This window comes from Pelophylax lessonae (assembly GCF_965119305.1).
Source record: "Pelophylax lessonae genome assembly, chromosome: 3".
NCBI lineage: Eukaryota > Metazoa > Chordata > Amphibia > Anura > Ranidae > Pelophylax > Pelophylax lessonae.
In genome coordinates this window covers 316,660,773-316,680,757 of record NC_138770.1, presented here as the reverse complement: position 1 = coordinate 316,680,757, position 19,985 = coordinate 316,660,773, and the positions used below count along the sequence as shown (strand labels likewise).

The window sequence follows — 19,985 nt, the reverse complement described above, 5'->3', positions numbered from 1 at the left end:
GTTTAAGCCTCTCAAAGACGGATCCAAATTCGTCCGTTTCCGCAAATACTAATGGGCCATACACACTATAAGATTTTCTGAAGACTTTTTTTTCCTTTAGACTTACCAAAACCATATAATATGAGGTCAAACCTAAACACTTTCAATTTGTTTGCAATCTGGCAGGCCCTTGCACTACATAGAAAAGGTAAATCTGAAGGAAATCTAACCACAAAAGTTGGATAGTGTGTATCCAGCTTAACCGAATTGCGATCCATCTATGGGCAGGCTGTCAGGTCTGTGAAGACAATGGGGCGGGGTCTTCGAGGGTTGGCCTGTGTCATCATAGGGGTGGAGTCGCCCGATGATGTCAACGGGTGACCCCACCTCCTATGACGTCATGGACATCTTTACTTTAGCTCTGCTGTGTGAAAGACTAACCTACTATTGACATCAATCTTTTTTTGATCTTTTATTAAACTTTTTCCTTCAAGAAAGCCTGCTTTACCTCGCTGTTAGAGCTTGTCTCTCTGATTGCAGCTATCTAGTGCAGCCGTCTCCAGCCTGGCTTTCGGAGTGTCATGTCCAGGCCTGGCTGGACTGGACATTGTGAGGATAGCCTGGAAGTGACCTTTGGGTACTGGGTTTCATGTCGGATGATTTTTTAACTCTATGCTGGTAAAAGTTAGTCACAGAGGACCTTTCAGGTCCAGAACCACTGGTGTTGACTCTATCTTCTTCTGTCTCCAAAGACTTACTTTGTAAATATACCGGTCAGTCTATCAGGGGTACCAGGAGCAACCTCAATTAAATAGGTCCCTGGGCACCTTTAGGACTCCACGTTTCCCAATGGTTTACACTGTGGAAGGGGTTACCTCTGTGGAACTGAGCGATGACATCTTCCACTTTGTGGGGATCATGTCCAAACCATCATCCGAGTTCTCTTTAGCTCTTTCAGGTGTAGCTTTTACCTTTGCCATTTCAGGTGAGGTTTTTACTACAAGCATGCAAGACTTTATGGCCAAAATCATCCAGGTTTTTGCTAACTGTCTGCAGGGCACTCACGAGCACATACCGCTGCATATTATCCGTCTGATTCACCTGCAGCCTTGGTGGCTTTATCAGCCATCAGTCTATGACACTCGGATTTTGAGTCGCTCCAGTCATTGATGGGCTTGCCCCCGAGGAGTCATAGTCCACTTCCTGTGGTCCTTTTAAACTCCTAAGACCATTGTACCTGCTTTTCCAACTCTAGAGAGACTAGAAGCGACTCGTTTGCTCTCCAAGTGTTTATTAGATTTATACAAAATCCTTCCAAAACAGGTACAAGTCTATTTGCTCCTCACCCCATCCTGGCTGTGACATCACTTTGCCAAGCCATGGCAGACTGGTCAAAATCTCGTAAAAGAGATCTCACCACTCTTGCACTTGATTCCTTGAATATAGAATGTATGGCGCAAATGGCTGCAGCTTTAACCTCTTGTCATCCTTGTACATCCTCAGGTTTCAATGGTTATACCAGGGTCATGGCTACAACTGTCCTCATGACCCTGGTATGTCTTTTTTAGCCGGAAATTCTCCATAATGTAAAAGTGATCCAAGCAGCTTTACAGCTCCTGGATCACTTTTAAATGTGGCAGAAGGTGGTCGAACCCCGCTCCTGCCACCTTCCCGGGCTTTGCCCTTCTACCTAGGAGCCTGGGACTGAAAATCCACTGAGCAAAAATTGTATGGCATAACAAATTGCAACAATGAACATTTTATTTCTCCCGGGCCTTTACTTTAAGAAAATAAATACAGTGCCTTGCGAAAGTGTTCGACCCCCTTGAACTTTGCGACCTTTTGCCACATTTCAGGCTTCAAACATAAAGATATAAAACTGTAATTTTTTGTGAAGAATCAACAACAATTGGGACACAATCCATGAAGTGGAACGAAATTTATTGGATATTTCAAACTTTTTTAACAAATAAAAAACTGAAAAATTGGGCGTGAAAAATTATTCAGCCCCCTTAAGTTAATACTTTGTAGCGCCACCTTTTGCTGCGATTACAGCTGTAAGTCGCTTGGGGTATGTCTCTATCAGTTTTGCACATCGAGAGACTGAAATTTTTGCCCATTCCTCCTTGCAAAACAGCTCAAGCTCAGTGAGGTTGGATGGAGAGCGTTTGTGAACAGCAGTTTTCAGTTCTTTCCACAGATTCTCGATTGGATTAAGGTCTGGACTTTGACTTGGCCATTCTAACACCTGGATATGTTTATTTGTGAACCATTACATTGTAGATTTTGCTTTGTTTTGGATCATTGTCTTGTTGGAAGACAAATCTCCGTCCCAGTCTCAGGTCTTTTGCAGACTCCATCAGGTTTTCTTCCAGAATGGTCCTGTATTTGGCTCCATCCATCTTCCCATCAATTTTAACCATCTTCCCTGTCCCTGCTGAAGAAAAGCAGGTCCAAACCATGATGCTGCCACCACCATGTTTGACAGTGGGGATGGTGTGTTCAGGGTGATGAGCTGCGTTGCTTTTACGCCAAACATAACTTTTTGCATTGTTGCCAAAAAGTTCGATTTTGGTTTCATCTGACCAGAGCATCTTCTTCCACATGTTTGGTGTGTCTCCCAGGTGGCTTGTGGCAAACTTTAAACGACACTTTTTATGGATATCTTTAAGAAATGGCTTTCTTCTTGCCACTCTTGCATAAAGGCCAGATTTGTGCAGTATACGACTGATTGTTGTCCTATGGACAGAGTCTCCCACCTCAGCTGTAGATCTCTGCAGTTCATCCAGAGTGATCATGGGCGCCTCTTGGCTGCATCTCTGATCAGTCTTCTCCTTGTATGAGCTGAAAGTTTAGAGGGACGGCCAGGTCTTCGTAGATTTGCAGTGGTCTGATACTCCTTCCATTTCAATATTATCGCTTGCACAGTGCTCCTTGGGATGTTTAAAGCTTGGGAAATCTTTTTGGATCCAAATCTGGCTTTAAACTTCTCCACAACAGTATGTCGGACCTGCCTGGTGTGTTCCTTGTTCTTCATGATGCTCTGAGACTATCAAAGTGCAGGTGCATTTATACGAAGACTTGATTACACACAGGTGGATTCTATTTATCATCATTAGTCATTTAGGTCAACATTGGATCATTCTGAGATCCTCACTGAACTTCTGGAGAGAGTTTGCTGCACTGAAAGTAAAGGGGCTGAATAATATTGCGCGCCCAATTTTTCAGTTTTTTATTTAACAAAGTTTGAAATATCCAATAAATTTTGTACCACTTCATGATTGTGTCCCACTTGTTGTTGATTCTTCACAAAAAATTACAGTTTTATATCTTTATGTTTGAAGCCTGAAATGTGGCAAAAGGTCGCAAAGTTCAAGGGGGCCGAATACTTTCGCAAGGCACTGTAATGTGTGGGGGTTCTAAGTAATCAGGTAGTAAAAAAATGCATATATATACATGTGAAAAGTGTCAAGAATTGCCTTGGGCAGCTAGTGGCTGCATTTTGTTTGTGATGGTCTGTTTGAGACTTCTCGGCTTATCTTTTGTATAGGTTTCATGTATGTACACATGCATAGGGCATGTTGACTTAAGAGCTGGACTGTGGAACACATGTGAAAGAAGTGTTTGATCCACTTTGCCTACAAGGAACAATGGGGTTGATTTACTAAAACTGGAGAGTGCAAAATCTGACGAATCTGTGCATGGTAGTTAATCAGCATCGAACTTCAACTTGTTCAATTAAGCTTAGCCAAAAAAACTGGAAGATGATTGGTTTCTATGCAGAGCTGCATCAGATTTTGCACTCTCCAGTTTTAGTAAATCAACCCCAATGTCTCTTCAGATCTTCTCTTGATACCATTATCAAGGATGCTACTAGTGACAAAAGCACCTATCTCCCTCAGTGGGAAAAGCTTAAGGTTTAGAAAGTCTTCCCCCGCTTTATATGTGAAGAAACATCCTTATGTTTTTCCACTCCTTAATCATACATGTTGAGCTTGGCCTCCAGTCAAAGCACTTAAAGTCTGTCAAGTTCTAGGACAAGCCTTGCTTGGCATGAAAGTGTGCTCCTCTTTGGTTTCTCACCCCACATTTCCTGTGTCATCACACAGATTAGCAGATCTCCACTGAGCTCTCATGGATCTTATGAACCAATGTGTCATTGCCCCAGTTTCTGTTGCAGAAAGGTTCCAACCTGTTCACCATTAATTTTTCCAAAACCAAAGGGTGCACTTGACGTATCTTGGATTTCAAAGCTTTGTCTTTATTTGCAATTCCACATATAATCCACCAGGTCTCATCTCCTCCCTTCACCATGTTGATTCCGTCATCATGGGAAATGTCAGACACGCTCTGGAGAGACTGATTTATTTAGCACCAAGGACCGGGTTGTCTCTGACTTGTTGGTTCAGGAATTTCAGAAGATCATGCTGTCTCCAGCGTTGGACCATCCTAGCGGAGAGTCCTTTGATCTGAATTTGACAGTGGCATACATCAACTATCAGAGAAGAATCAGAAGTCTTATCAGAAATCTTGCAGTGGCAAGAAACGTGGATAAGATCCAGTTCTGGGCAGAACCTCACTATTCTGCCTAGTCTGTCGTGTAAATCCCAAGTGTATACAATTGGCAGTCAGACTTAGTCAGTGGACAGCACCTAGACCCAGGGAATGGTCTCTAAATCAAGAGGTGTTTGTGGACTTGTTTTGCAGGCAGGGAATGCCTGATTTTGACATCTTGGCTTACAGGTTCAACAACAAACTAAAGAGGTTTGTCTTCAGGTACAGGGATCCTCTGGTGGAAGCAATGGATGCTCTGGTGGCTCTGTGGGATCAGTATACTCTGATTTTTGCCTTTTCTCCCCTGAAATAGAGATGGGGAACATTTCAGTGATCCTCATTGCTCCCAACTGGTTCAGGTGGATGTTGTATGTCGACCTACTAAGACTTATTCTTGTCCATTGAGGGACACAGAAAGACTTAAAGAGTAGGTTCACCTTGACACGCATTTTCCAATAAATTCCACATGAACCACCATGACCCCAATATAATAAAATGCAAACAAAAGTCCACCTCTTCAGCTGCTGACACCACTGTCCTTCCCAATCCTTCCTGCAGATGGCAGGATGTATCCAGTGCCGGATGCACAGCCCCGGAAGTCCATGAATAAGCAGTCCCAGCCTCCCTTCTCATTAATGTATACACAGTTCACTCTCCTTTACTCTTGCAAAACTGCTGAGCTGTGAGAGCAAGCAGATTGCACATGCAAAGGGGCAAGGGAGGCTGGTGTAGCACACGCCATGTAGGAGCAGATGAACAGAGATTCCCCACTCATGCACAGCCAGGCTCACCAAATCTTCACAGACACTCAAAGTCAGAAAGCAGTCAGTAGCTTTGTTTTTTTTTTTTGTTTTTTTGGGTGTTTATTAGAGGGTTAACAACTAGGATGGGGAGTTTTCTGGGATGCCCACTTGACGGCAACAAGAACTTTAGGGACAACTGTATACAGACTCCTCTTCAGCTTTTCTCTTGCACAAACTTCTGTTGATTCACTCCTGATGGAACTGACAGACTCCTTGTCCGTTGAGTAACAGCCCCTCACAGGCAGGAACTCACAGTCCCTTGAAATAGTATGTGTGGAGTGTTAAACCTTTTCTTCTGCTTCCTTTGTGGCCACTGATCCCAGCACCACTTTTTCAGGCAATGCTGGCCCACCTGGCTGTAGCTGCCTCTTCCACCAGCCCTCCTGGCAGCCTCTCTACATCAGTCTGCCAGACTGACTCTTCACCAGCCCATCTGGCTAAGTCTCTGCAGATCTCTCAGGGGAAAGGTAGAAGACTTAAGTCCACTGCTGTCTTCAAAGGAAACTGGCTACATGTCTCCCCCCCTTTATTAGTCCCCACCAGTGTTGAATTACTCACTGTGTCCTCTCTTGCTCCCATGCCTCCAGGAAAGCCTCCTCCCTTTGTGTCTTTGGCTGGATCCCTCCAGCACCCAAGCCCGAGCCCAAGGCAGGACACCCCCCCCCCCCAGACTAGGGACTACCCCTCATGGCCACGGACAGCCTCCTCAACACTGCATCTCCATCTTCCACCAGACTGCCCCTGCTGGCATTGCCCATGTCTATTTATGAGGTAATGAGCCCCGTGGTGGGCTGGTTCCCCTGCCAGCCCACCACTGGGGATTGACTGAGGCCTAATAAATATGCATGGCATCTTCTCCTAATCCCTGCCCTCTAAATTTAGAAGGTTCTCCAACCTTCCAAACATCAGAGAGAGGCACCAGAGAACTGCCAAGATGAGTCATCCAGCTCTGAACTTCAATAACCCTGACCCAGTTATAGACTCACAAATTTACAGCATGAGTCAGGATATAGTTTGCCGACTCTACTTCTAGCACATTCTAGAGGGTGCTACACCAGGAATATTCATTTGGGGATTTCCAGGGCCCAACATCCGGCACTAGGTGCATTCTGCCATCTGTAGAACAAATTGGGAAGGACAGTGGTGCCGACAGCTGAAGAAGTGGATCTTTTTTTGGGAAAACCGAGCACAGCATTTTAATATATTGGGGACACTGTGGTGCATCTGGGAGTTCTGAAATAGAATTTTTAGTAATATTTAGTATAAAGTTTTTCTGCTTTACCTTTTAGTTCAACACCTGCACATTGTGTCACTTAATACATGTACCAAGAGGATTTTTTCAAGTTACTCCTGTGCAGAAAATAAATATTTTCCTATGAGACAATAGTTGTGTAGATGATAGGAACATGAATTACGAGGAGCAATGCTATAGGTTTTTGTTGGTCAAGGTACTAGTGATTTACATGGGTTATCTTTGAACTACATGTAAAAAGAGGTTGCAGCGCTCAAATAATGATTTAAAGTGACAAATAATCCAAAATACTGATGTGAAAAGAGGGTGTGTATGACAATTCAGTCCGTAACAACATATAAAGTCCTTTAAATAAATCCACAGATGTGTGCTGATATTCAGTGACATTAAAATTAAAACAGACACTCTTCCACCAGTGATCCTTCACCAAGATAAGAATGTCTTGGAGCAGTCCTGAGGAAGCATATTAATGCATGCCAGAGGTCCAAAGCCACCAGTACTACTCTGAGTCTGGTGGCTCTGTATGTAAGTGCTTTCATTGACGTCTGCATTTTATGGATCAATATTGGATGTTTTATTCAGCTTTTAGAGTTGCCTGTTATGCTTTATTTTAAATAAATACTACACCATGAGAAGTTTTTCTCTCTCCTATGTCCTATGCTGATTTGTGCACCTGTACTGTTGGAGTATTGAAGAAGGAAATATCCTCTGGCGTGAACCCCCTTATATCTGGCTTTACTCAAGACCTGATACTACATTAAAAACCCATTTGCTGTCCTAACCAGGCAGCATATCGGTCTGGTGAGTGAGCATTCTTATCTTGGTGAAGGATCACTGGTGGAAGAGTGTCTGTTTTAATTTTATTGGCACTGAATATCAGCACACATCTGTGGATTTATTTAAAGGACTTAATATGTTGTTACGGACTGAATTGTCATACACACCCTCTTTTCACATCAGTATTTTGGATTATTTGTCACTTTAAATCATTATTTGAGCGCTGGAACCTCTTTTTCCATGTTATGTTGGTGTTTGTATATTCAAACTGTTTGCAAGATGCTATTTTATTTTGAGGTGCTGACATTTATTTTACTTTATTTTATCTTTGAACTACACTTAAGCCCAATTTCCCACTCTTATTCTCCATTGCAGGTCGAGAATATGATGAGGATGGAAATTTGCGTCCTTGGTGGCAAAATTCTTCTTTGGAAGCATTTAAAAACCGTACTGAGTGTATGGTCAGTCAGTATAATGCTTACACTGTAAATGGAGAGAAAGTCAATGGAAAACAAACACTGGGGGAAAACATAGCAGATAATGGAGGACTAAAAGCAGCATACCATGTAAGTGACAATGGTATATCATCTTAGTCATTGTTTAGATTTTTTGAATACTAGTGTAGTTATTTTTGATCTTGAAGCCTAGCATGATATAGTTTTATATGTCATATGGTAAATTCTTTTGTTTCAGGCTTACAAATCTTGGCTGCAAAAACATGGTGATGAGAAAGGATTGCCTGGAGTTGGGCTGTCCAACCACCAACTTTTTTTTGTAGGATTTGCACAGGTAAAAATAGAAAGAAGTTACCTATGTAGACTACCCCAAATGACAGTAATTGTTCCCAGATTTGCTTGAATATTCATGTTGACACTGAGCTTTCTCTGCAATCTTTTTTGCAGGTATGGTGCTCTGTACGGACTCCGGAGAGTAGCCATGAAGGATTAGTCACAGATCCCCACAGTCCTGCAAAGTTCAGAGTGATTGGAACCTTGTCAAACTCAAAAGACTTTGCTGAACATTTCAACTGTCCCAAAGGGACCCCAATGAACCCAGGAAAATACTGTGATGTGTGGTGAAAATCTAGATGCAAAATCTAGATGGCTGCTTGTTCTGCATATACATGAGGTTAACTTTAAATGGTAATTCTACCAAAACGGATATTTCAGTTATGGGAAGTGTTGGTAGGTTGAATCATCCCCTGTCTTGTATCTCTTAGGAACTCCAGTGGTTTGATCTCTAAAGTTTCAAGATCTTCCTTTACTAAGTGAAGGTCTCTTAGGTTGTTAGTTCTGTCAGCTTGTAAAGACATGATCTATTATGTTACCAGCTCTACAGTACGTATTGAATCTTGCTTATGCTGCATTTCATAGTATAAAGTCACTTATGTAAAATGATGCAAAATGCAGCAAAGAATGTGAGACACTTTGGAATAACTGTAGCAATTAAGAAGCAAAGTTATCACCACCAGAATCTTCAAAAGATATAAGAAGAGGGTTATTCAACCTGTTACACCCCAATTTGGATAAACAAAACAATTCAAGTAGAACTCTAGCAAAAGTTTTCTTTGATTTGAGGTAGTGTGGATAGGGGTTAGACCCATTGTCAGGTTTCATTGCTGTCTGTTCACCTTTTAGTAGATTTCCCTCACTTCCTGTTCTGGTGACATATTAGAAAGAAAAACATGTATTTTCCCTACCAGAGACATACATGGCAACAACAATGTGACAGAGGTTATAAACTTTGCCCACTCACCCAATAAAGGTGCACTTATTTTTGCCATGTCTCCCATTGGATAGATTCAATAGCAAAACAGGAAGTAAGGGGAGATTTTCTCAATGGTGACTCAGCAGTATAAATAAAATAGTTTTAAAACCATTTCATATTCTATCCAAATAAATTTAAGAAATAACTGGAGTTCTACATTAGGGGAAACATGTAGTGAGCATGTATTGAGGTTTCCATTGCTTACCTCTCCTTCAGAAAATGTAAGATGGTTCTCTGACTGTCATGGTAAATCAGTAGCTTCGGAACTTTCTGAGGTGTTGACCATGCAGAATGGTTTTTATCTTCTCTCAGATGTTCTAATCTACAGTACATGGTTGTTCCAGGTTAGTGACTCACAAAGTACAGATGTCAGAGGATCAATATGAAACCAGCATTTTCATAAGGAGGTCAGTAATAGCAGCCTCTGTAGTTTTTCCCTAAAAAAAGTTTCCTTAAAATCTTAAGTTAAAGTGTGTGAGATACTGGTATGAATGTGAAGATAAATTGTATGTGGTTTGTTATGTTTGTATGATTGGTGATAAAGTGTGATTGATGATACAAAAGTGGATGTGATCTGTTAGTGACAGACAGGATTTGTAAAAGTTCATATGAAAGGTTTGTTTTTATCATGACGTAGCATAATGATTAACCAAAGATAGAATCAGTTAAAAAAATTAAGTGCCAAATAGAGAAAGTAATTATCTCTTATAGCATGAAAAACAAAATCATTGGGTTATTACCAATAGTTTTGGCTTATTCACCTATGATATTTTTATCTACAATGTTAAATATAACGAAATACCTTAGAAGTCTTAAAAGTTAATATCGTTTAATTTTTAAGACTTCTATGGGGTCAAAAGGAAGTAAAGGAAGTGAAAATTAACTATGTGCAGGTATATAAAACTATTGAGCTGTGAGAGTATTAAGTAATTGGTTACGCTGTTTAATTACCTTTAACACCCCTATCATTTTTGTTATGTCAATCTGTACAATGAAAGAAAAGTTCTGATTGGTTGCTGCTGGTTAATATAGTTTAGATTTATTACTTAAAATGAGAGTTTAGTACAAAATGTTTTCTTGGTTATTACTTTTCCTTATTCTGCCTAGTAGACATGACAGATCATAACTGATAATTCTATTAGACTGTCAATGGAAGAACACTTCCCAAAATCTTTGTATTGTGATATTGTTGAAACCCACATACAAACATTGATATGGATGGTGTGACTAGAGCGCTTTGTTATCACAAAGCAAATTAAGTGCCAGAACATATAACCATTAATATGCCTTTTATGAAACCCCTACTTTATTAGCTGCTCTAACACATAAAACAGTGTTTTAGCAATGAATGACTGATATGGGAATGTAAACTGACATGGGTATTTGAAATTGTATTCAGAAGTGTGCAAGAATTATCTCTAGTATAGCAATGAATGAATGGCAAGTGCAGAATGGTGACTTTGTGTGTAAGTCCAAAAAAAATGTACTTGGAACATGATTTGAGCACAGGCACATAGAACATATTCTGTATATATGCAGTCTGTTTGTGCTCTGATAATTTTACATTGACTGTGTGGTAATTAGAACCCTTGAGGTATTCAGATCCTATCATCGTTCGATGCAGCCTTTGGCATGTCACTTTTTACTAAAGAAAAAGTAAAAGCTCTTCTTTTAAAATAGAATTATTGGAAACTCAACAGATATCAGAAGCAGGAAATAAATAGTAATGCTTTTCTATTCCTTATAGTGTCATAGCTGGTATTTAAAGAGTGATGGGTACAACCCCCAAAACCTTACTGGTACTATCACAGTGGCACCCAGTGCATTGCATGCTCCACTATTACCGTATTTTTCACCGTATAAGATGCTCCGGAATATAAGACGCACCCAATTTTAAAGGAGGAAAATCTAGAAAAAAAAGATTCTCAGGTCTTTGCTGTCCTCAGGGAAAGTTTTGAGGAGTTTCTAGTACTCTGCTGATGTATAATCTGTGTCTGCACAGTACTGGTTGGTGCTGTGCTGGTCACATGACACTAAAAAAAGCTGACTACAGGAACCCACCGGCGCCTCAGAACAACGATTAAATAAGGTTGCCACAGATGTTGAGAGACATCAGGAGTGCTGGCGGTCTAATTTAACAGGTTCCTGATCGAGGTGTCAGCGAGTGGACCGATGTGGAGAGCCAGGCTGAAATAATCATACAAAGCGCCAGTCACATGACATAAGGGTACGTGTTTATCACCTAGGGGGCTCACAGAGGTTCAGTGGAGGTTTTTACCATCCTGTTTGTCTTGCCTTCACTGTCTGTGGTAACTGGTAAGCGGGTTCGTTCTTGTGCTGTGCTGCCTGGAAAGCTGCTCCGCTCTCTTGCTCTGGCTCCCGCCCACAGCCCGCCCACCCACACTGCTCCAAACCAATCAGCATTGCCGCTCGCCTCGGCCAGTCAGCAGCATAGGGAGGTGACACACACACTGGAGCCGAGACAGAGACGGCGGCCAGTGTAATTTGAATACTCCCGAGTACCAGCCGCGGCCGCCGGCCACAACACTTACTTTAATGGTTAGTGGCAATGATTTTTTTTTTTCTTCTACACTGGCTCTGGCTAGCAGCAAGCACCACACAAAGTTAGGGGCAGTTTTAATGCAGGCAAAATGTGTATTTGTCGTATAATACGCACAAACTCCCCCCCCCCCCCCCCCAGTTTTGGGGAAGAAAAAGTGCGTCTTATATGGCGAAAAATACGGTAGTTCCCTTGTTATCAGAATTACTTTTAGAGAAGCAGGAAGAGGCTTTGTGATGTCACATGCATCACAGAAGTTACAATAACAGGTTGCAGGGTGAGTGCATTTTGGTAAATGTATGCAGGGTTCTTGTATGAAAGTGTATGTATGAAAAATACTGTATAAATGTGATGAAAAGTAATGCAAGTGCGGTAGCTGTTTGTATGTGTGTACAATCTGAGATGACTGTGCTTTATGAAAATACACTGTCTGTGTTCTAAGTGATAAAACCAATATGCTGCACATGTGTATACTTATAAAATATGCTGTGTGTTGATGTTGCTGGTGCTAAATGCAGTATCAGCTTTACTTCACCACACATCTGACCGTCTGCTGTCATGGGGGTCCCTTTACTGGGAGGGGTCTTATTGCCCCATCAATCCTCCTCTTTTGCACTGTATGGAACACATATCACGCTGGCATCATGCTTTTGAGACTAGAAAGAGTTAACGTCACAATCATTTTAAGGACATCTACTGTCCTTCAATGCCCGAAAATGTAGCAGGAAAAAAGGGTTTACATAGAGATAATGTAACATGCGTGCTGCATGAACTAAATTCATTGTGACATTCTAGATGATCCAGCAATGACAGAATTCAACCTCCCAAAGAGACAACAGGGGATCCATAAAACACAGGAGACTCTAAAAGAGAAAAATAAAAACCATGCCTTAATCGCCAGCACACCCACATAGAGATTTACGTAAAATATATTAGAGATTCTAATTCTGTTAGAAACTCAGTGCCACATAGCGTAAACCAGTTAAGTTTTACATTGTTTTAGTGAGTTATGCAGTTCTCACTTTTAGGCAGGTAGCCTATGTCAGGGTAAAGATGTTTCTTTTCCTCCTATGTATTACATGTACTGCAAAGGGAGCTTTATTGCCAGTCTGTGGGAGAAGTAATATGAATATTTCTTAGAGACAAAGGGTCATAAATGCTTTGAAGCTCTAGAATAGCTATATGCAGCCTGAGGACTGTCATTTGGCACCCTACTGCCACCTTTGAGGACTATGCCACTACTATAGGACACAAGGCCTAGGAGAGCCTGTGGAAGAATCTCATTACTTAACCGTTCTCCCTGAAGTCCTATTCAGACAACATATGTTAGTATGATGTCCAGATTCTTGTATGATGATTGCATGACCCTCATTGAAACAACACAGGCTTTGTAAAGTACATGCTGGAAGTCTGCACAGTTCAGCAGCAGACAAAACCAGCAGTACAGAAAGTACTCTAGGTATGACTGATTGGGACATCATGCAAATTTACAGCTAATTTTTCTAGAGGCCTACAGATTTGTCATTTAGTGCCCAGTCTTACCCAACATGTTCAGCCAGTAGCCATTTGTAGGTTTTACAAGGCTGCAAAAGCATGTTCTAGGTAAAGAAAGCCAACGGGCACATGCCATTCAATGCGAGGGATTGGGCTATGTGCTGTTGTATTGATAGACCTGTTGTCTGTTCCCTCCACACCTACCTCACACTGTGACATCTGCTGTTTCTCCCATTGTTACACACAATCTGTGTGCTGATATGAAGGATACAAGGAGTTTCACTCAGGAGGCAGCCATCATAGATGATCTACTGGAAAGGATTTGGATCAGTATAAGATGGCTTGAGATTTCAGCACAAAACACATTTGAACTAGTGACAGCTTCGCACCTGTGATATGTACTGTCTGCTCAACCATGTACTCAAGCAGTGCATTGTGGTAAATGTAGTCCTTGTGTTTCTAATTTGAGCACCGTTAAGTAGTATTAGATCTGGTCACTAAAACCATGAAACTTCTCAAGTCTCAGTGGAGCACATGGGTTATAATCCTCAGTAAATTAAATACAATACAGGGACACCTGTGTGTGAACTATCACTTGGCTGTACTAAGCTTCACATTATTCTACTTGGTTTCATGCAGTAGGATATTTCACAAATAATGCAATGTTTGCATATAACTCCCCCTGATCCTATACTTTGACTCAGTGGGTATGAACTACACATCACCTCATTATATAATGTTACTGTTTACTAGATGCTTGTGGCTTCTCCATTAATGTGTATCTGTGAAAAGGTTTTATTTTTTCATGTCTATTAAACCCAAAAGAATCTGCTTGCATTTGTGTTTGAGAATTCTTTATTTGGGCATACACTGTAATTATTCTTTCAATGTGCACAAGAAATTAACATGGGTATACGTTATAAAGTTTTTTTTTTTTTTATTATCACTAAAGCTTTGGATAGAGTGCCAATGGAACATGGGCTAAATTGGGCTTTTAGGGTTCTGACAGCTTTGTGGAGTTATCAATTTCACTGGGATGGATATCTAGAGAGTAATAGAAAAACTAAAATACTTTCCCTGGGGATTCTGTACTTTCTAGTATTGACCATATGTGAAAACCTTAGGCTCTTGGTCACATATATGAAGATTTCCTTAGCTGACTGTTTCTGCTAGACTACTTTTTAAACCGGCATTTTCCTGCTTTTCTTTTTTCAAATATAACTTTTATTCTTTTTTCAAAACACACAAAAGGCTTACAACGAAACCGAGAAACAAGTACATATCAATCAAGTTATCACAAAAAAAGAGGAAGATCAGACGATCATAAAAAGTAACTCAAATCCTCACTACCCTCACCATGAACCCCCACATTCTCATTAAGTTAGTAAATTTATATACCTTCCCACAACATATAATCACGGCAGGCAGTAAGATAACTCTCAGCTTGCCCGTCCATTCCGTATTTACCCCATTTAATTAAAACAAAACAGACAACACAACAAAAAAAAAAAAGAAAAAGAAAAAAACATCATCTCTAACTGAGGAGATCTCTCCCCCATCTCCACTCATATGAATACAACAGAGAAACACCCTCATCTGACGAAATAAAGGTGTTCCAAAGCTCCCAAGTCTCACGATACAACCCCCGTTTACAGTGTGATGTCAGCACCAAGTCTTCCATCTTATTGATAGCCTCTACCCTCCGTTACCAGTCCTTTACCGTAGGGGGACAGGGACTTTTCCATAACGCAGGGATACAAGCCTTTGCTCCATTAATTAAATGACACACCAACGATTTCTCATATCTCTGTATGGGAATGTCTGATAAGTGAAGCAAAAAAAAGGCCGGATCCTCCTGAATAGAATATTCCGTAAATTTTTGAACGATAGATCCAACCTCAGACCAATATCCTGAAAGTTTCAGGCAAGACCAAAAAATATGAAGTATCGTTGCATCCTTCCCCCCGCAACGCCAGCAGTTCGCCGATACATTTGGGAAGATCCTATAAAGTTTATAAGGTGTATAGTACCACCTGGTCAATACCTTAAAGTTGGTCTCTTGGATTTTAGTACAGATAGACGTTTTAAAGGCCAACGAAACAATATTCTGTATTTGTGATGGTGTGCAGGTGCGATGTAGATCAGATGCCCATTTAGTCAAGCATGGCAAAGGAGAGTTATCTAACGGGATCTTTAGTAAGCTGTATAGTAGAGAAAGCGTATGTGGCAAGGCTCCCTCTTTCAGGCAATATCCTTCAAATTTAGTCAAGCTCCGTGCAAAATCTACAGGATTCGGTACAGTATGTAGAAAGTGATGAAGTTGTAGAGCAGACCAAAAAGTAAGCCTGAAATCACCGTCCGTGTTCCTCAAAGTCTCCAATGTCGGCCAACTATCCGCTACAAGAAACTGAACAGCCCGAGCATATCCGGCTGTGCCCTTCGTCACCAAATCTGGTGATGAAAGGCCCGGCCCGAATCGCGGGTTTCCAATCACAGGAAGTAGTGGGCAGCAAGGGAGTGAAAAAGAATACCGCATATTAGCCAGATGGCATGATCGCAGCGTGGTAGTTTTCCTGCTTTTCATGCCAATCCCGTGACTTCAATGTTTCTGAATTGGGGAAAGCATGCAGACCGGAAATTCTGACTTCACTCGCTTATTCCTGGATCAAAGAACTGGCAACACTACAACCATGCAACCAGCGTTTTTAGAAGCAAAAGTCAGCAGTGATGACCTACATATTTCTCTCACCACTGGTTTTAAACCTAAGGCATAAACCATTTGGCAGGTGCTGAGGAAAGCAGCATTCTTTGTTTGCAATACGGGTATTTCAGTCTTTTCATTACACTATATTGGGTTGATTTACTAAAGGCAAATAGTTCTATGTACACCATCCCACCAACGCAACCAGTATATTGCAAACACAAAACAGAGGTCGTGGGACTTTACTGTGTTTGCTTCGTATCATATTCCTCTATCTTTACAACCAGTATATTATCAATTCAGGATAACAAGCAGATTCACTGATATTGGCTGTGATGGCATAAGCCTGGGATGAAGCGCGGACAGGATCCTGAACCAGTCATTGTTGGAGGACAGCACAGTAGGAGGTAAAGTGTACTATAATATGCAATTCATTATAGTGAGTGCTCACCCCCACCCATGCATATTTAGTACCACTTTAAATGTAAGAATTAATATTCACACATAGCCTGTGCCAAATTGTATGTATACCACAGGCTGTTCATATTGAAACTGTATCATACAAGTTTATGAAACTATTATAAATATATAAAATTTATACCAGTAACTATTTAGAAATTTAAAGTCATTGTGGACTGTTTGAAAAACAGCCCACACTGATACTGATGAACGAGAAAATGTCCAGTAACTTCATGATTCACAATCTAAAATTCTCAAAGTTTGGAAGAGGTGGCTTAACTATGCTATGCCATCCTTAAGCCCCATTAGCCAGCTTTAGCCAAAAATGCCCTATAAATTATGTAATCCCTTCACCTGAGTCAATGAGGGATGAGTTTCCTTACCCCCTCTCTCTCTTTCTTCGTAGCCTTTCATTTCTGACTGTTCTTTCCTCATTACTTATCTTCTTGGCATGGCTTGGTCCTTGTACCAATTCATTCACTCTCACATTTTTTACACTATGGAATGTTCTTAAACGCACTTGAATGTTCTTGTTTTGGATATTGCATTTGTGTCTTAGTCAATGTCTCATACCTGTTCTTATTCATTTATCGTAGCCCCTGCATGGGTAATTCAGTTGTTACTTCTTGCCTTGAAATTAAAAAAAAATTGAACAGAAAAAAAGCCCACAATGTCTTTAAATATTATACACAATTATAGTATACAATTAGAGGGTAATAGTATTAAATGATCCCATATCAGGGTGGAAAAAAAACTCCAGGAATTGCAGCAGTTTAAAAAAAATGTTGGATTGTAAGTGTTCCTAAAGGTAATTTTTTAAAATAAAATAATAAACATGGTATAGTTACCTGCTCTGTGCAATGGTTTCAGCTCCTTCTATTCTTTATCTGCCACCAAAGCCCCTTGCTATGGGGGCAGACACGTGGGCTTGCTCCCAAGCCAGGTTGTGCATGTTCATATACACACACAGCGCAGCTTGGTCCCATACCCGGTCTCTGTTCACAAGATTTGACAGCAGCAGATACCAACGGCTCCCACACTTGCCCGCTCCTGTGAGAGAAGAAAGATAGAAGAACTGCAGACAGGCACAGCGCTGGACTGATACAGGTGTTTAAAGTGGTTGTAAAGGTAATTTTTTTTTTTTAATACCAAACATCTCTATACTTACAGTATCTCACAAATGTGAGTACACCCCTCATATTTTTGTAAATATTTTATTATATCTTTTCTTGTGACAACACTGAAGAAATTACACTTTGCTAAAATGTAAAGTAGTGAGTGTACAGCTTGTATAGCAGGGTAAATTTGCTGCCCCCCCCCCCCCCCCCCAAAATAACTCAGCACACAGCCATTAAAGTCTAAACCACTGGCAACAAAAGTGAGTACACCCCTAAGTGAAAATGTTCAAATTGGGCTCAATTTGCCATTTTCCCTCCCCGGTGTCATGTGACTCGTTAGTGCTACAAGGTCTCAGGTGTGAATGGGGAGCAGATGTGTTACATTTAATGTTATCGCTCTCACTCTCTCATACTGATCACTGGAAGTTCAACATGGCACCTCATGGCAAAGAACTCTCTGAGGATCTGAAAAAAAAAATGGTTGCTCTACATAAAGATGGCCTAGGCTATAAGAAGATTGCCAAGACCCTTAAACTGATCTGCAGCATGGTGGCCATGACCATACAGTGTTTAACAGGACAGGTTCCACTGAGAACAGGCCTCGCCATGATCGACCAAAGGAGTAGAGTACACATGCTCAGCAGCATATCCAGAGGTTGTCTTTGGGAAATAGATGTGTGAGTGCTGCCAGCATTGCTGCAGAGGTTGAAGGGGGTGGGGGGTCAGCCTGTCAGTGCTCAGACCATACGCTGCACACTGCATCAAATTGGTCTGCATGGCTGTCATCCCAGAAGGAAGCCTCTTCTAAAGACAATGGACAAGAAAGCCCGCAAACAGTTTGCTGAAGACAAGCAGAGTAAGGACATGGATTACTGGAACCATGTCCTGTGGTCTGATGAGACCAAGACTTATTTGGTTCAGATGGTGTCAAGCGTGTGTGGCGGCAACCAGGTGAGGAGTACAAAGACAAATGTGTCTTGCCTACAGTCTATAACAGTGGTGGGAGTGTCATGGTCTGGGGCTGCATGAGTGCTGCTGGCATTGGGGAGCTACAGTTCATTGAGGGAAACATGAATGCCAACATGTACTGTGGCATACTGAAGCAGAGCATGATCCCCTCCCTTCAGAGACTGGGCCGCAGGGCAGTATTCTAACATAACGACCCCAAACACACCTCCAAGACAATCACTGCCTTGCTAAAGAAGCGGAGGGTAAAGGTGATGGACTGGCCAAGCATGTCTACAGACGGGCATCCTCAAACGGAAGGTGGAGGAGCGCAAGGTCTCTAACATCCACCAGCTCCATGATGTCGTCATGGAGGAGTAGAAGAGGACTCCAGTGGCAACCTGTGAAGGTCTGTTGAACTCCATGCCCAAGAGGGTTAAGGCAGTGCTGGAAAATAATGGTGGCCACACAAAATATTGACACTTTGGGCCCAATTCTGACATTTTTACTTAGGGGTGTACTCACTTTTGTTGCCAGTGGTTTAAACATTAATGGCTGTGTCTTGAGTTATTTTAAGGGGACAGCAAATTTACACTGTTATACAAGCTGAACACTCACTTTACATTGCAGCAAATTGCCATTTCTTCAGTGTTGTCACATGAAAAGATATAATAAAATATTTACTAAAATGTTAGGTGTATACTCACTTTTGTGAAATACTGTACCTGCGGCCCCAAACCTCCTCTTCTCAGGTTCCCTGCTGGCGCTCCTGGCCCCTCCTCTCTGTCCAGTGCCCCCATAGAAAGACACTTCCCATGGGGGCACTTGTGCGTGCTCGCTCCTGAGCCCTGCTGCTGCATCCATTGACACAGTAGCAGGACTTGGCCCCACCACCTGCTCCCTCATCACTGGCTTTGATTGATAGCAGTGGGAGCTAATGGCTCCTAGGGGCCGGCAAAGCCAGTGAGACCCGGAAGTGAGGGGAGAGAAGAACTGCAGACATTTTACAGTGCTGGATCGAAAAAAGCAAACATACATACTCACCTAGATAGCTGCAGCAATGATTTGAGCTACAGCTCAGCCACACCCCTATATGCATGCACAAACAAACATAATTGCATGGTTCGGGCTCCTATGCACAAAATATTAATTGTGCTACACATTACATATTGCAGTGTGGGCTGAGAGCAATAATTCTAGGCCAGGTATTCACAGTTAACTCTAAATTTATGACCTATAGGGGGCTTTTAAAGCGTTGGCTATGGAAAATATAGGGTACCAAAGTTTGCCACTGTTTCACGGGCACATGCAATTTTAAGGGCTTGTTTACAGTTGCTCAAAATACTGACGCTCATCAAATGCACCTATAGCGTTGACGCAAGCTAATAGGTGCGGTTAACAAGTGTTCAATGAGCATTAAAAAAGCTCCCCCAAACATCCTATGCACGTTTGCGGTGCGGTTGACATGCGTTTTTGGAGTATTAAAAAACCGCACCACAAACCTCTAATATTAAGTGTAATGTACTACTGTGGCAGAACCGCACGCAAGCATGGTTGCGACATATTACTATACACT

At 41.6% G+C, this 19,985-nt stretch overlaps 1 protein-coding gene across 1 annotated transcript in view; it reads left to right on the top strand.

Annotated features, from left to right (window-relative positions):
• Positions 1–9,358, top strand: part of ECE2 (endothelin converting enzyme 2) — a 91,178-nt gene extending 81,820 nt beyond the window's left edge. The window contains exons 17-19 of the mRNA XM_082251765.1: positions 7,741–7,931; positions 8,059–8,154; positions 8,268–9,358. Of these exons, the coding sequence (XP_082107891.1) occupies positions 7,741–7,931; positions 8,059–8,154; positions 8,268–8,444 (464 nt within the window). The 3' untranslated portion in view covers positions 8,445–9,358. The remainder of the gene's footprint in view (positions 1–7,740; positions 7,932–8,058; positions 8,155–8,267) is intronic.
• The last annotated feature ends 10,627 nt before the right edge of the window (positions 9,359–19,985 follow it).